At 37.7% G+C, this 14,945-nt stretch overlaps 1 protein-coding gene across 1 annotated transcript in view; it reads left to right on the top strand.

The window, feature by feature from the left end:
* Nucleotides 1–14,945, top strand: part of LOC111148669 (synaptojanin 2 binding protein) — a 38,877-nt gene that overhangs the window by 10,651 nt on the left and 13,281 nt on the right. The window contains exon 2 of the mRNA XM_022505438.1: nt 10,936–11,072. Within this exon, the coding sequence (XP_022361146.1) occupies nt 10,936–11,072 (137 nt within the window). The remainder of the gene's footprint in view (nt 1–10,935; nt 11,073–14,945) is intronic.

Here is a 14,945-nt window from a genome sequence, read left to right as displayed (position 1 = left end):
TTAAAGTTAAATGAACTTAAGGCTGGGGCTCTGATCCTATAGAATTAGTGTCCTTGTCAAGACCCAGAGAACTCTTTGTCTCTCTCTATGTCTCTCTCTCTTTCTCTCTCTCTCTCTGCACATGCACAAAGAAGCACACAGTTAAGGGCACCTGAGTGGCTCGGTGGGTTGGGCCTCTGCCTTTGGCTTAGGTCATGGGGTGCTGGGATCGAGCCCCACATTAGGCTCTGCTTAGAGGGGAGCCTGCTTCCCCCCCACCCCCACCTGCCTACTTGTGATCTCTCTCTCTGTTAAATATATAAATAAAATCTTTTTAAAAAAGAAGAAGAAGAAGAAGAAGCTGCAGCAGCAGCACATAGTGAGATGGTAGCTACCTACAAGTCAAGAGGAGGCCTCAGCATGAAATTTTCCTTGCTGGTACTTTGATTTTGGACTTCCAGGCCTCCAAAACAGAAATTTTAACTTTGTATTCTGTGGTATTTTGTTATGGCAGCCCAAGAAAACTAAAACAGTTATTTTTGCTGATTTCTAATTTTAATGTCTTTTGAAATTTAGCAACACAGACTTATGGAGTAGTCTGTGGTCAATCTTTGTGAACATTACCTGTGCATTAGAAAGGAATGTTATTCCATAATTGTTGAATGTGTTGTCCTGTAAAGATAAATTAGGTCAAGTTGGTTCTTAGCGTTGCTTAAGTATTCTGTATTTTTACTGATTTTTCTGTTTGCTTGTTCTATCAGATACTGCAAGGAAAGTGTTAACATCTACAACTGTCATATTTTATTTGCCTTTTTTTCATTTCAGTTTTTGCTCCATATATATTTAAGTTCTGCTCTTAGGTATGTTCATATTTAGTATTTTAATGTCATCTTGGTGAATTGACTCCTTTTTCATTAGGAAGTGTGCTTTTTTACCCTCTGTAATATTCCTTGTTCTGAAGTCTACTTTTTATGATATTAAAAGGGCCAATCCAGTTGTTCAGTGTATCTTTGTCCATCTTTTTCATTTTAACTTGTGTTTTCCCATGTATTTATGATATTTGGTGCTTTTATTCCTTTATATAGATCCAGTTTCTGTTCAATGTTATTTCTCTTTTGCCTGAAGGATTTCCTTTAACATTTATCATAGTTTAGATCTGCATGTGACAACTTCTCACAACTTTGTTTTTTCTGAAAAAATAGTTACTTTGCCATTCTTTTTGAATGCTATATTCACTGGATATAAAATTCTAAGTTGACTTTTATTTTTCTTTTAGCATTTTAAAGATGATGTTTCATTGACTTAAGGCATGTATAGTTTCTGAGGAAAAGACTATTGTCATTCTCATCTTTGCACCTTAGTACCTAAGTGTCCTTTTTCCTGTGACTACTTATAAGATTTTCTTTATATCTGTCTTTGAGGAATGTGGTTATGATGTACTTTGCTGTTTTTTTTCTTTTGTGTTTATTCTGATTGGAGTTTGTTGAGCTCAGATCTGTTTATGTAGATTTTTCACAAATTTGAGCCAATTGTTTCTTTTTTTTTAATTTTTAAAAATTTATTAGAGCAGAGCAGAGCTAGCGAGAGAGAACACAAGTTGTGGGAGGGGCAGAGGGAGAGGGAGAAGCAGGCTCCCTGCTGAGCAGGGCGCATGATGTAGGGCTCAATCCCAGAACCCTGGGATCATAACCTGAGCTGAAGGCAGACATTTAACCAACTGAGGCACCTAGGCACCCCAAGCCAGTTGTTTCTTTGAATATTTTTTGTTTCCCTTTTTCCTCTTCTTCTGGAACTCCAGTTGCATATTGCTGTTATCCTCCATGTTACTGTGGTTTCTCTTCTAAGTCTTCAAGTTCATTTATCTTTTCTCCTGTGGTATCGAATCTGCTGTTAATCACATCTGGTATATTTTTACTTTCAGACGTTGTAATTTTCAAACCCTGTAAGTCTCATTTTTTAAAAAATCTTCCATATTCATATGTACATCAATGGAACAAAATAGAGAGTCCAGAAATAAACCCATGCATGTATAGTCAATTAATTAATGATGAGGGGGCTAAGAATATACAATAGGGAAAGGATAGTCTCTTTAAAAATGGTATTAGGAGAATTGGACAGAATGCAAAAGACAAGCAAACATGAAGAAGAATGAAACTGAACCACTGTCTTATACTATATACAAAAATCAACTCAAAATGGATTAAAGGCTTGAAAAAAAAGTTCTGTTTTGTCATTAGATTTGACTTTATGTCCACATAATTATAATAGCCTTTTAAACATCTTGTCTGCCCATTTCATCATTTATTATTTCTGGCTGTTTCTAATGACTGATTTTTCTCTTGATTATTGGTCATTTTTCTTGTTTTTTGTAGCATGTTAATTTTTAATTAGATTCTGGATGTTCCAAATATTACATTGTTGCATGTCTGCATTTTGTTTTATTACATTAACATTGTTAATATTACAATGTTTACCTTTGTTTTAGCAGGTAGTTAGTAACTAAGTAACTTATAGATGGGTTTGACCTCCCAAAGGCCTGTTTGTAACCTTTTCTATGTTCTAAAGTAGCATTTACTTCACATAAGTTCAGCTCTACAAATGAGGGATGCTCTAAGTGAGTGTCCACAGAATTTTCAAATGAATCACTGAGGATTTCCATTCTGGCTGGTCAGAACTTGAAAGTCTCCTTGCATTTTGTGAACTCCGATAACAATTCAGTGTACAACTTCCTAGTGTTTGTTTTTCCAGCTTTGTGGAATTTGACTCAACATATGCATGGGCCAGTACTTGGTAAAGACTCATGCAGATGCCTGAATCTCTCTCTCTTTTTTTTTTTTCCCTGCTTGCGTTCCTCCTTTCTAGAATGTTGCCCTGCAACTTCCAGCAACCTCACCCTCTCCAAACTTTAATCCCCATTTCATCAAGCTGGTAGTTTCTGCTTGGGTCCAGCTCCATGTGGTTTTGATCAGAAATTGCCTCCAGATGGAATATTAGGGTGATCGTTGAGCTACACCGTTTTAATTCAGTATAACATATATTAAGAGGAATATATGTCATGACAAAATGAGATCTGTTCTATGAATGCAAAGAAGATTCAGTGAAAGAAAATCGTTCAAAGTAATACGACTTGATAATAGAATGAAGGAAAAAAACCAATGTGATCATCTCAGCAGATACAGAAAAAGCATTTAGGGATATTCAACACCTTTCCATGTTAAAAACAAAGGAATAAGAGGAAATTTCCTCAACACGATAAAGGCCATATACAAAGAATCCACAGCTAACATCATACTCACTTATGTAAGCATGAAAGCTAAGACCAGGAATAAGACAAGGATGCCTGCTTTCACACTTGTATTCAACATGGTATTAAAAGTTCTAACCAGGGCACCTGGGTGGCTCAGTTGGTTAAACATCTGACCTCAGCTCAGGTCATGATCCCAGGGTCCTGGGAATGAGTCCCACATTGGGCTCCCTGCCCTGTGGGGAGTCTCCTTCTCCCTTTGCCTCTGCCCCTCCCCCCATGTGCTGTCTCTCCCTCTCTCTCAAATAAAATCTTTAAAAAAATAAAGTTCTAGCCAGAAAGATTGATTAGGCAAGGAATAGAAAGAAAAGGTATACAAATTGAAGAGGAAGAAGTAAAATTGTCTCTATTCACAGATGCATGATTTTACTTGTAGTAAACTCTAAAGGTTCTACAAAAAAAACCAACAAAACCTGTTAGAATTTATAACAAATTCAGTGAATTTACAGGATACAGACTCAACACACAAGATGAGTTTAGTTTCTCCCCGTTAACAATGAACAATTTGAAAAGGAAAGTAAATAATTAATTCCATTTATGGTAGCATCAAAAGCAATAAAATACTTGTAAATAAGTGTAAGGAGGCAATAACTTGTACATTGAAAACTACAAAATTTGACAGAAATTAAATACATGAGTAAGTGGAAATGTATTCCACATTCATGGATTGAAAGATTTAGTATTGTTAAGATGACAGACAATACTATCCAAAGCATTCTGCAGACTCAGTACAATATTTGTCAAAATCTAATTGGCCTTTTTGCAGAAAGAAAACCACATTCTGCAATTCATATGAAATCTCAGTGGACCTCCCTAATAGCCAGTGCAATCTTGAAAAGAAAGAACAAAGTTGGGGGACTCACAGCTTCCTGATTTAAAAGCTTGCTACAAAGCTACAGTGTTCCAAATAGTGTGGTAGGATAGATGTATAGAGGACAGAAGTATAAGGACAGATGTATGGAGCAATGGAATAGAAAAAGGGGCCCAAAAATAAGGCCTCTCCTTTATGGTCAAGTGATTTTTGAAAGGGTGCCAAGACCATTTGTTTCATGGAAGGACAGTTTTCAACAAATGATGTTGGGAAAACTGAATCTCCAAATGCAAAACACAGAAGTTGGATTCTTGCCCTATATATCACATACAAAAGTTAACTAAAAATGCATCAAACACCTTAATGTAAGAGCTAACACTATATGTCCATTGATTGATGAATGGATAAAGAAGATACAGTATAAGTGTACGATGGAATATTATTCAGCTGTAAAAAAGAATGAAATCTTGCCATTGCAATGACATGAATGGAGCTAGAGAGTATTATGCTAAGTGAAATAAGAATGGCACATTATGATTTCACTTGTATGTGGAATTTAAGAAATAAAACAAATGAGCCAAGGGGAAAAAAAAAGAGTGAGGCCCAAACCAAGAAACAGGCTTTTAACCTCAGAGACAAACTGATAGTTACCAGAGGGGAGGGATTAACGGGATGGATTAAATTGGTGGGGATTAAGAAGTGCACTTGTTATGAGCATTGGGTGTTGTATAGAAGTGTTGAATAATTAAGTTCCACTCCTGAAACTAATACTATACTGTATGTGAACTAACTGTAATTTAAATAAAAACTTAAAATTAATTAATAAACAAGATATCTGTCCCCCCCAAGGATATAACACTATAAAACTCTTAGAAGAAAAGATAGGGGAAATATTTACATTTTGGGGCTTGATGATTTTTTGGATATGACATCAAATGCACAGGCAACAAAAGAAACAAATTGGGTTTTACCAAATTTAAATTAAAAATTAATTTTTTAATTAATTTTTAATAAAATCAAAAAATTTGTGCGTCAAAAGACACTAAAGAGAATTAAAGATAACACACAGAATGAGAGAAGATATTCACAAGTCATGTATCTGATAATGGATTAATATCCAGAATATATGAAGAACCCTTACAACTCAGCAACAAAAACAACAACAAAATCCAATTCAGAATATGCAAAGGACTTGAGGGACATTTCTCCAGAGAAGATATGCAAATGGCCTATGAACTCAAGAAAAGATATTCAATATCACCAGTCTTAGGAAAGTGCAAATGAAAACCACAGTGACATATCACTTCCCCTTCCACTTCATATCCACTAGAATGACTGTTCTCCAAAAAACAAGTGAAAATAAATAGTATTGGCAAGGATAAGGAGAAATTGGAACCTTGGGCATTGCTTGTTGGAATGTAAAATGATGCAGCTGTTGTGGGAAACAGTTGAGCAGTTCCTCAAGTTGTCAGAAAAATTGCCATGTGATCCAGCAATTCAGTTCCCAGATAAGTGCCCAAAAGAATGGAAAGCAGGGACAGGCACTTGTATACCAATGTTCTTAGGATTATTCACAGTAGCCAAAATGTGGAAACAACCAAATGTCCACTGACAGGTGACTGGATACACAGTATGTGGTGTGGACGAACAATGGAATATTTTTCAGCTTGTAAAAGGAGTGAAATTCTGATACATGTTACAACATGGGTGAACCTGGAAGATACTGTGCTACGTGAAAAAAAGCGCATCACAAAAGAACGAATATTGTATGATTCCACTTAGATGAGGTGTATAGAATAGGCAGACTCCTGCTGAGCAAGGAGCCCGATGTAGGACTCGATCCCAGGGCCCTGGGATCATGACCTGAGCCGAAGGCAGCAGCTTAACCAACTGAGCCACCCAGGCGTCCCAATATAATGTTTAAAAAAAATGGATAAAAAAAAATGGATAAAAAGATAAATTTTATGTTACATATATTTTACCACTAAACAAACAAACAGTGAGTTTGATTGACATCTAGGGAAAATTTGTGAGATTATCTTGGGCTAGAAAAAACCTGCAGGTTGATGCGGGCAAATAGGGTGTTTATCAGTCTGGTTTTCATAATTCAGCAAGTGGCCACCATCATTGGTGTTAATGGACTATTTCATTTTAATTATGTCCAGAATTATTAATTCTAGACTAATATGTAATATGGCTAAACATTGTTTTTTACTTTTACTTTATAACTTCTAGATTCTATAGATAAGAATCTAAAATAAACGAAGGGTTTTTTTCTTCTCTTGCCGAAAGTAAACAATAGGGACCCCGACTAAGGTAACAGAACACCAGAAGGACCAGTTCCTCCTCTGTAATATATTACTTTTGTTAACTGTTCTACAAACATTATTCCAACACTGGCAGGTTGACTCCCAAGATAGCAGCCTTACTTTTCTTAATTTTTAATTTTTTGGCAGCCTTACTTATTAGCAGACGTTTTTTCCTAAAGTGGTTGTTTCTGTTTACTACAAAGATACAGTATGGCAAAATGGTTTAAAACTCACACTGTGTAATCACGGTCTTTGCTTTGTGAAGAGCTGTGTGACCTTTTGTAAAATTACTTAATCTCTAAATGCATCATCTTGAAATTCATCTGTAAAATGTGAGTAATAATCACTCTTTATTGAGATTAAATGAGATGATGTATGTAAAGTGGGTAGCATAGTACCTGGTACGTATTAAATGCTCAATAAACATTAACCATTGCTTCTGCTATTACTGCTCTTACGCATAAACAAGCTCAGGGTCCAGACCTGGAGATGGGAGGGGGGTGTCCACAAGAAGGCATTTCTTATTTAACTGTACAAAACTTTTATACAAAAACGTACTTCTTTTCTCTCCCACTCCTACGGTGGCATCATTCTTCAGCTGTCTTTTTACTTTTTTGCATTTAGACTTCTCTTCCAAATTGCAGACCAAGCACCCATTTTAATCTTATCACATTTAAAAAATTTATTGGCACATTATAACCAGAGTTCACTATGTAATACTTCTTTATTCCCTCACTTTTTGAGAAGTCTTTTGAGTGCCAGTCTATTTCTCTTTCCCTCTGCACTCAACCCCTTCTGCTGAGAGCTGAATTAATTATATCCTGTAGTTCTGTCACACGTTGTCGTCATCAGTACATGCAAGGTTCCTCTCTGTTTTTTGTTTGTTTTTGTTTTTTGATTTTTGCCCTTCATCCCTAAACTTCATCTTGTATCTTTCCCCCAGAGGCACCCATTCTAATGTGTTTCTACATGTCTTTAAATGTACATGTACTTTTGTAAGTAGGTAATACTGTTTGTGTGCTGGGTTTCTAATTTATAAGAAGGTATTGGGCTATTAGTGTCAACATTACATTTTAAAACTCTGTTACCTTACATATGATTATTCAGAACTTCTCTCTTTTTTAAAGATTTTATTTATTTACTTGACAGAAACACAGCGAGAGAGGGAACACAAGCAGAGGGAGTATGAGAGGAAGAAGCAGAATTCCCGCTGAGCAGGGAGCCTGATGGTGGGGCTCAAATCCAGGACTCCGGGATCATGACCTGAGCTAAAGGCAGACACCCAGTGACTGAGCCACCCAGGTGCCCCAGATCTTCTGACTCTTAACCAAATTCTAGTTATCTGTTCCCCAACGGTTGGATAACCTGAATTACCATCAGTTCCACCCTACCACAAAGCCTGCTGCAATTCACATTCTCACATCACCTTTTTTTTTTTTCTTACATTACCCTTTATAGTTAGGATGGTCATACTGGTCCACAATGAGATGCTTTTTAAATTGAAGGGAACTATTTTTTTTTGGGGGGTGGGACTATTTTAATAATACTGGGACAACAGGTATATATCAAGACTCTCAGACAAACCAGAATATGTGATCTACTCTATTTATGGAAGATTTTCCTAGACACAGTTGATAATCGGCATATATATACTGGGATAGCCCTTCTCCTTCTGCTTATTTCCAGCTGACATCTGTTGCAGTTGGGTGGTGCATGTGCTGGACTGACTGTTGCATATTTTAAATACCACCCTTGCTAGAAACTTCATGATGGGGCTGTGTGGGTCATGAGTTATAGACATACTTAATTTCAGTTAGGTTTGAGTTCCAAACCAGTCTTGTCCTATTAATGGACTTTTTATCTGCCTTGTATTTCAGGGTTTTCCACATTGGTACTGTGTATTTGTTAATCTTTTCTCCGTCAGACTATCCAATTTGGGGCAGTAGCAGGCACCAGTTTGTTGACATCTACTCTTGTGGTAACTACTTTGTAGATCATAAAGGACTTTTTTCAGATTTTATGTTATTAGACCCTACCAATTAGCTTTTGAAGTAGGGAGGGCAGGATTTGTAATCCTTATGTTACAGAAAAGGAAACTGAGTATCAGAGAGGTACACTGACTTATTTTAGTCCACATCTTGTAAATTATGGAGTTGAATTTGTGACCAGGTCTTCTGACTTTAATTTGTTTCTGCAAAATCTAAAAGGGACAGGGAAAAGAATAAATTTCTGTTTCTGGTAAAGTGGTGACTTTCCCATTTAGCTTTATGTCTTCCTCAGAACATAACATAGTACCTGACATATAGTAAATGATCAGGTTTGAGTTGGTAGTACTGCTGCTCAGTGCTTTGGTGACTTCTGTTTATTTCAGCAATGCTTCATATTATAGGTAAGTTCCGTTTTAGAAATGTTCCGGTGGAACAAAGAGACTTCATGTGGGTCTCAGAGTTTTCCTGTGAAGTGGTGTGGTTCATTTACAACCAATGGAGCAGTTCTTTATTAACATGCTTATATAACGTGATTTTTGGGTGAGAGTAAGCACTTGCATGTTTATAGAAAATTTCAGTAAGATTTCTTCCACTCTCCTTCTTTAGGCACTGTTCTGTAGCTTTCAGTAACCAGTAGCAAAGTCCCCCTCTTTCTAACTACTGGATTGTGTTTAGCTACTTAACACATCCTCCCTGTACCCCAAGTCCCCAGAGTCATTTGTAGCGTTTGGTGAAGATGTTAAGATTGGAAAGATTTTCTCTAAATTGTTTGTGCTAGTATTGTGAAAGTCTGGTTGTCCTCAGCCACCTTGCTCAAACCTGTCAGTTTGGAAATAATTTCAAAGCCTTCATTAATCAGGCTTCACCTACCTTTCTGTCTTATCACTACCCACCATCCCCTTTCCAGTACCTCCTACCCACTATGATACAAATTAAGTGTTCTAAGAGAAACCATTTAGTAACTTAAATTTTCATAGGCTACTCTTCAAGGAAGTTGAAATAGGCGTCTTTAGAAGGAACTCTTGCTGTCCTGTATCTTGAACCCTTTTCATTCTCTAGATGAAGTGGTGTGGACCACTGAGCTGAGATAGTTGGTCCATAAGGTATGCTGTCTAAATGAGATGTTTCCTGCTGCTTCTCTCCCTTTGGCCATGTGTTTTCTTAAATCACAGATTGATTTGCTAGTACTTAAGTTAATACTGTGAGCTTCACACCAATGGGGAGAATTTTTTAGAAAGCCCACATATGTCTCCTTTATTTGTTTTCTACTGAAACCAATAGTAAGCTAGTGATCATGGCTAGTCCTTCTAATTGTCCACCAGATTTTTGTTTTTTAATTGTTTTCATACTATTTCTTTTCTCTTGGCATTATGACTATGAATTCTACAGTATCTGACAGAAAGAAAACCCCAGGGAGGTTCCCCCCCCCTTTTTAATGCAGAGATAAAATCTCTTTATAACAATTTTTTTTGTATAGTGAAAATCTTTCCACAACTTAGTGGTTTATCCATGGAAATGACACTTTACTAGTCTTCTTTCTTATTAAAATTTTATTTTGTTTTATTATGGTAAGAACACTTAAATGAGACCTACTCTCTTAATAGATTTTTAAGTGTACAGTAACACTTGTTATCTATAAGCACCAAGTTGTACGTCATCTCTCAAGAACTTATCTTGCATCTTGCATAACTGAAATTTTTATACCCATTTAAATTAGTCATTTAAGGAAGCAAAGAATAGAAGGGTGGTTGCCAGGGGTTAGGGCAAGGGGGAGAATGGACAGTTGTTAATCAGTGGGTAGTCCGTTTCCTACAGTGAATAAAACTTGGCAAACTACCCAAATTCATGGTCGTTTGCACTGGAGGTAGAAAAGGAAACAGTCAATTTGGTGATTTAGTTCTATTGAGAAGCTTCAGTTATCTTTTTGGTTCCCAGGATTCCTGCCAACACCTACACTAAAATAGAAAAATAAATGAAACTCCTAAGACCATTTCTTCCAAAATACCTCCAACACAAACTGTCCTGAACACTGGGAGAAGGGAAGTATGAAGGGGAAGCTTTGGTTAAGAATCTCTGCTCCACTGAATTAAGGATAGTTCATTTGCTAAATAGTTAAAAGCATGACTTGTCATGAACACACCTCACATTGTTACATTAATAGCAGGAAAGTAAAAAATTGGCTCCTCTAAATGTCGCCAGCAGAAGCAAAATCGAATGTGAACAGAAGTGCATAAGAAACATCATTATTTCACTGAGTTTAGTATAGATCTTTTTATACTCAGCAAACTAGTATGACTAGTATAAACAAAATGACTACATTTATATTTTTAGTCTTGCCTGGTTTAAATGGACAACTCTGGGTACTCTTGACCTCTGTTGATGATACTCTTCACTGACCTTGCCCATGTCAGTTGACCCATTATATCACAGTTGACTCATCAGTGTCCCCTCCCAACTAGAACTTTCCTCTTTCTCTCTTCTTCTCCTTTATTCCCTTTCTTCTTCATCACTATCTCCTTTACAACTCCTCCATGATTTTCTCAGGGCTGGGCTTCAACATCGTCGGTGGCACAGATCAGCAGTATGTCTCCAACGACAGTGGCATCTACGTCAGCCGCATCAAAGAGAATGGGGCTGCGGCCCTGGATGGGCGGCTCCAGGAGGGTGATAAGATCCTCTCGGTGAGAACTGGCTTCGGCCTCCTTCACTGTTCCTTGCTCCCTAGACCCCAGTTCTTACCCTTGGCCCCTTCCTTGGGAAGATTTCTGCCTGCCTCTTTGGATCTGGAAATACCGGATTATAGAATGTGGTGGGAGGAGGGACCTTGATCAGTCACCTTTTCCAATACTAACATAGAGCAAAGAGGATATAATTCCTCATTTGATAGACAAGGCATATTCAGTCCAGAATGAAGCTACTTAACCAAGTTCAAAAGACAGGAAACAGGTAGGGATGAGGGACTGTTGTGGGGAAAAAGGACTTAAAACCCACAATTGTCCTTCAATTATACTTTATTACCTCCCTTTTGTTAATTGAAAGACTAATGTGTGTCTTCCTTTACTACAAAGAGACACAAAAGGAAGGAAGGAATTGAGTGTCCTTTTTTTTCTTTTTTTAAAAAATATTTTATTTATTTATTTGACAGAGATCACAAGTAGGCAGAGAGGCAGGCAGAGAGAGAGGAAGAGAAGCAGGCTCTCTAATGCAGGGCTTGATCCCAGGACCCTGGGATCATGACCTGATCCGAAGGCAGAGGCTTTAACCCCAAGAGCCACCCAGGTGCCCCGAGTGTCCTTTTTAGACTCAGAGCCCTTCTCAGCTGTCATGAAGATGAAAAATTGGAATGCATTCTCATTTGGGTTTTTGTCTAATGAGGTCCCATTTCACTCTGCTGTTTGTAATAAGATGCTATATGGTGAGATTTAATTTGATTCTTTTCTAGAAGTTCTTCAAGGAAAGGGACTAGATCTTTTTTAACCTTTTGTATCCTTGCACAAGGTTCATTATATATTTTACAGATGAACAGGTTGAGAAATTTCAGGCAAGCCTAGAAAGGTTGGCTGATCCAGGATATAAATATAATGTCATGGATAGTAATATCCTACTTTTATCCTTCTCACCAACTATTTTGCCTCTTTTCAGACCGTTAAGCTTCTCCTAGATCCTGTTGTTTTTTTTTTTTTAAAGATTTTATTTATTTATTTGTCAGAGAGAGAGGAGCTAGAGAGAGCACAGGCAGAGTGGCAGGCAGAGGCAGAGGGAGAAGCAGGCTCCCTGCCAAGCAAGGAGCCCGATGTGGGACTCGATCCCAGGACGCTGGGATCGTGACCTGAGCTGAAGGCAGCTGCTTAACCAACTGAGCCACCCAGGCATCCCTAGATCCTGTTTTTTAATTTGAGAGATACAGAGAGTGATAAATACCTTTTATCTCAAAACAATTCTGAGAAGTTGACAAGTAGATTATTTCCTATAGACCCATGGAGAAAGACATCCAAAAAACATGAAATCAGCTTGAGTGGTACATTAAGGAAAATTTAGAGTAGGTTGTTGATGGTATAGCATGTACGTAGAAACCGCAAGTTTATTTATTCATTTATTTACTTATTTGGGGGGCAGCAAAGTACTGTTTATTGAGTGATAACAAAGTGTTAGTACAAAGCTCCCAAGGAGAGAGGGGACCCGAAGGGGTTGCCTGAAACTATGCAGTTTAAAGTGACATACCACATCCTGTCCAGAACACTGGGGCCTGGGTTACATTTGAAAAGTGTAGGGGTTAAGAGGACACCCATGTTTTTCAAAAAGGTTTGGTAAAATGTAGATTGTTGAAAAATGAGACTGGTTAGAAGTTTTCGAGCACTGTATCCTAGCAATATGCTGAGAACCTTACATTTATTTAAAATTGCAATAACCCTATGAGGTGAGTACATTTATTATGACTGTTTGGCAGGCAGCCGAGGAAGTTCAGTCTTGGTGAGGTCAAGCGGCTTGCCCAAGGTCACACAACAAGTAGGTGGCAGAGGACTAAAACTGGGCTGCCTGAATTTGGAGCCTCTGCTCTTAATCAGTATGATGTACTGCCTCCTAAGAGGTAAATGAGGAGCTAGGACTAGGTATCCTAAACAGAAAGTTTCATGGTGAATGCATTGCTTTTCTGTGTGGTTTTATATAAAAACTGACAGCAGTCTTTCTGTAAGGGATAGAATTAGGAAAAAAGGTTCATAGAGCTCAGTGTGAGAGAATTTATTAGACATAAAAGAAGATGAGCAGCCTTTCTTATGTGGACCATTGCCTCATAGAGAAAAGAAATTATTGGAAGGCCGCTCGGGTTTTGTTTTTTTTTCTTGTAAAGGGTATGGTAGGAGATAGCTGTCCATGCAGAGAAAAGTAAATGTCAACAAAGCAAGACAAAACAAAAAACTCAGCTCCCTTCACTTTAAAATTTGTAGCAAGGAGGATTTTACTTTATGTTTCAAGCTTATGTTTTGGCCAGTTAAGACATGGGAAAGAAGAGGGAAGAAATGCCTGGTGAAGAAGAGGCAAAAGTATAAGACAGATATGGAGAGGAGTAAGACTGAGAAAGAGAAGATGGAGCATATACAAGAGGAAGAGGCCAGCATATGCTCTTCATTCTTTCTAGGGCTATCTTATTTCATTCCAGTTTCCTTTCCAAGAGTTTGCTCCAAAATTCTTCTTTCTAGACCCTGTTCCTAAGAAATACTGCCTCTGTTGCCTCACTCACCGTCTTCTCCGCTTTCTCTCCTTAAGCAAATTTGCTGGGCATTAACCGTTTAATGTTTATGTCTCCTTTGTAGCTCAGTCTCTCCCTCTGATGTTCATAAGCGCTCTATTACTGGCTTTGGAGTCTCTGTAAAATGATGATGCTGAACTATTTATTAGTCTATATTCTCATTGATTCTTGATGGGTTTTTCTACTCTCTTCACATAGGTTATTTTTCCATGTTGCAAAATGTGCCCCAACTCTTTTTCTTTCAACTTTTGTTAGATAATCAGACTAAGAATGTCACTTCCTTAGCACATCCATTTTGGATAATTAATAAAAGTTTCATTAAGTGATCTAGATTTCCTGAGTTATTATTGACAGTTTAATCTTTCCATTTCTCTTGAAATAATGCCCATAATCTTAATTTCAGGTAAAATTAAATAATAGTATGACTTACACAGTTTCCTCTTATCAGAAGTTAAGTTTTTGTGATCTCTGTGGAATGTTTAAACTTAAAAAAATGGGGGGAGAAGAAAAAATTTTTAAACTAATGCAAATTTTTTTAAGGCCCTATTCCATCTGACAACCATGAAACAAAAACAGATATTACTAATAGAATGAACCTGAAGTTGAGATGAGGGCTGGAGATGGAGATTCCTCACCCGAAGTTTATTTTGTGTGTGTGTTGGGTGAGGCCAATTTAATATTTGTATAGGTTACCAGGGAACCTGGAGAAATTTTATTTTTGTGGGAAAAAAATGTAAACTATCTAGGTTTGTCATTTCCCTTGTTGTCTGCCTAAATGAAGGCAGGTGGATAGTCAGGAACAGTCCATCCTCAGTGAACCGTACATTTTTATGATGCTCAGGGTGATGTGAACTGACCCCTACCCTGAATAGGTGAATATTCCCTTTTGACCAAACCCCTTATATAACAAAATGGCACCATCAGGCCACCAGTCAGCTGCATTTCATGTTCTCATCAAATAGAATTCTTAACTTGGTGAATGAAAGTGCTGAGTAGTCCTCAACATTCACAACTACTCTACTTGACAGCCTGCAGACCACCATGCCAGGTGCTGTGGAATGATTTGAAAAATGAAAGACTTGTCTTCGCCCATAGCTTAGAAATTAGTGGGAAAGATCCACCAGAAAACCTTCATCTCAGGCAGCAGCCAAGACATTGAGATATGCAGAATCCTTTAGACAAAGGATGCCTCTAGGCACTTTGTCCCCCTGTCTCAGCACCCCCAGCTTGTAGGCTTGCGGCTGGCACAGAGCACGCATGCAGTAAGATAGCTGCTCTGTGAATGCATCATAGCATAATAGACTTT

This window comes from Enhydra lutris, unplaced genomic scaffold (genome assembly GCF_002288905.1).
Source record: "Enhydra lutris kenyoni isolate GAN:26980312 unplaced genomic scaffold, ASM228890v2 scaffoldscaffold20, whole genome shotgun sequence".
Lineage (NCBI taxonomy): Eukaryota > Metazoa > Chordata > Mammalia > Carnivora > Mustelidae > Enhydra > Enhydra lutris.
This window is presented reverse-complemented; position numbering and strand designations above follow the sequence as displayed.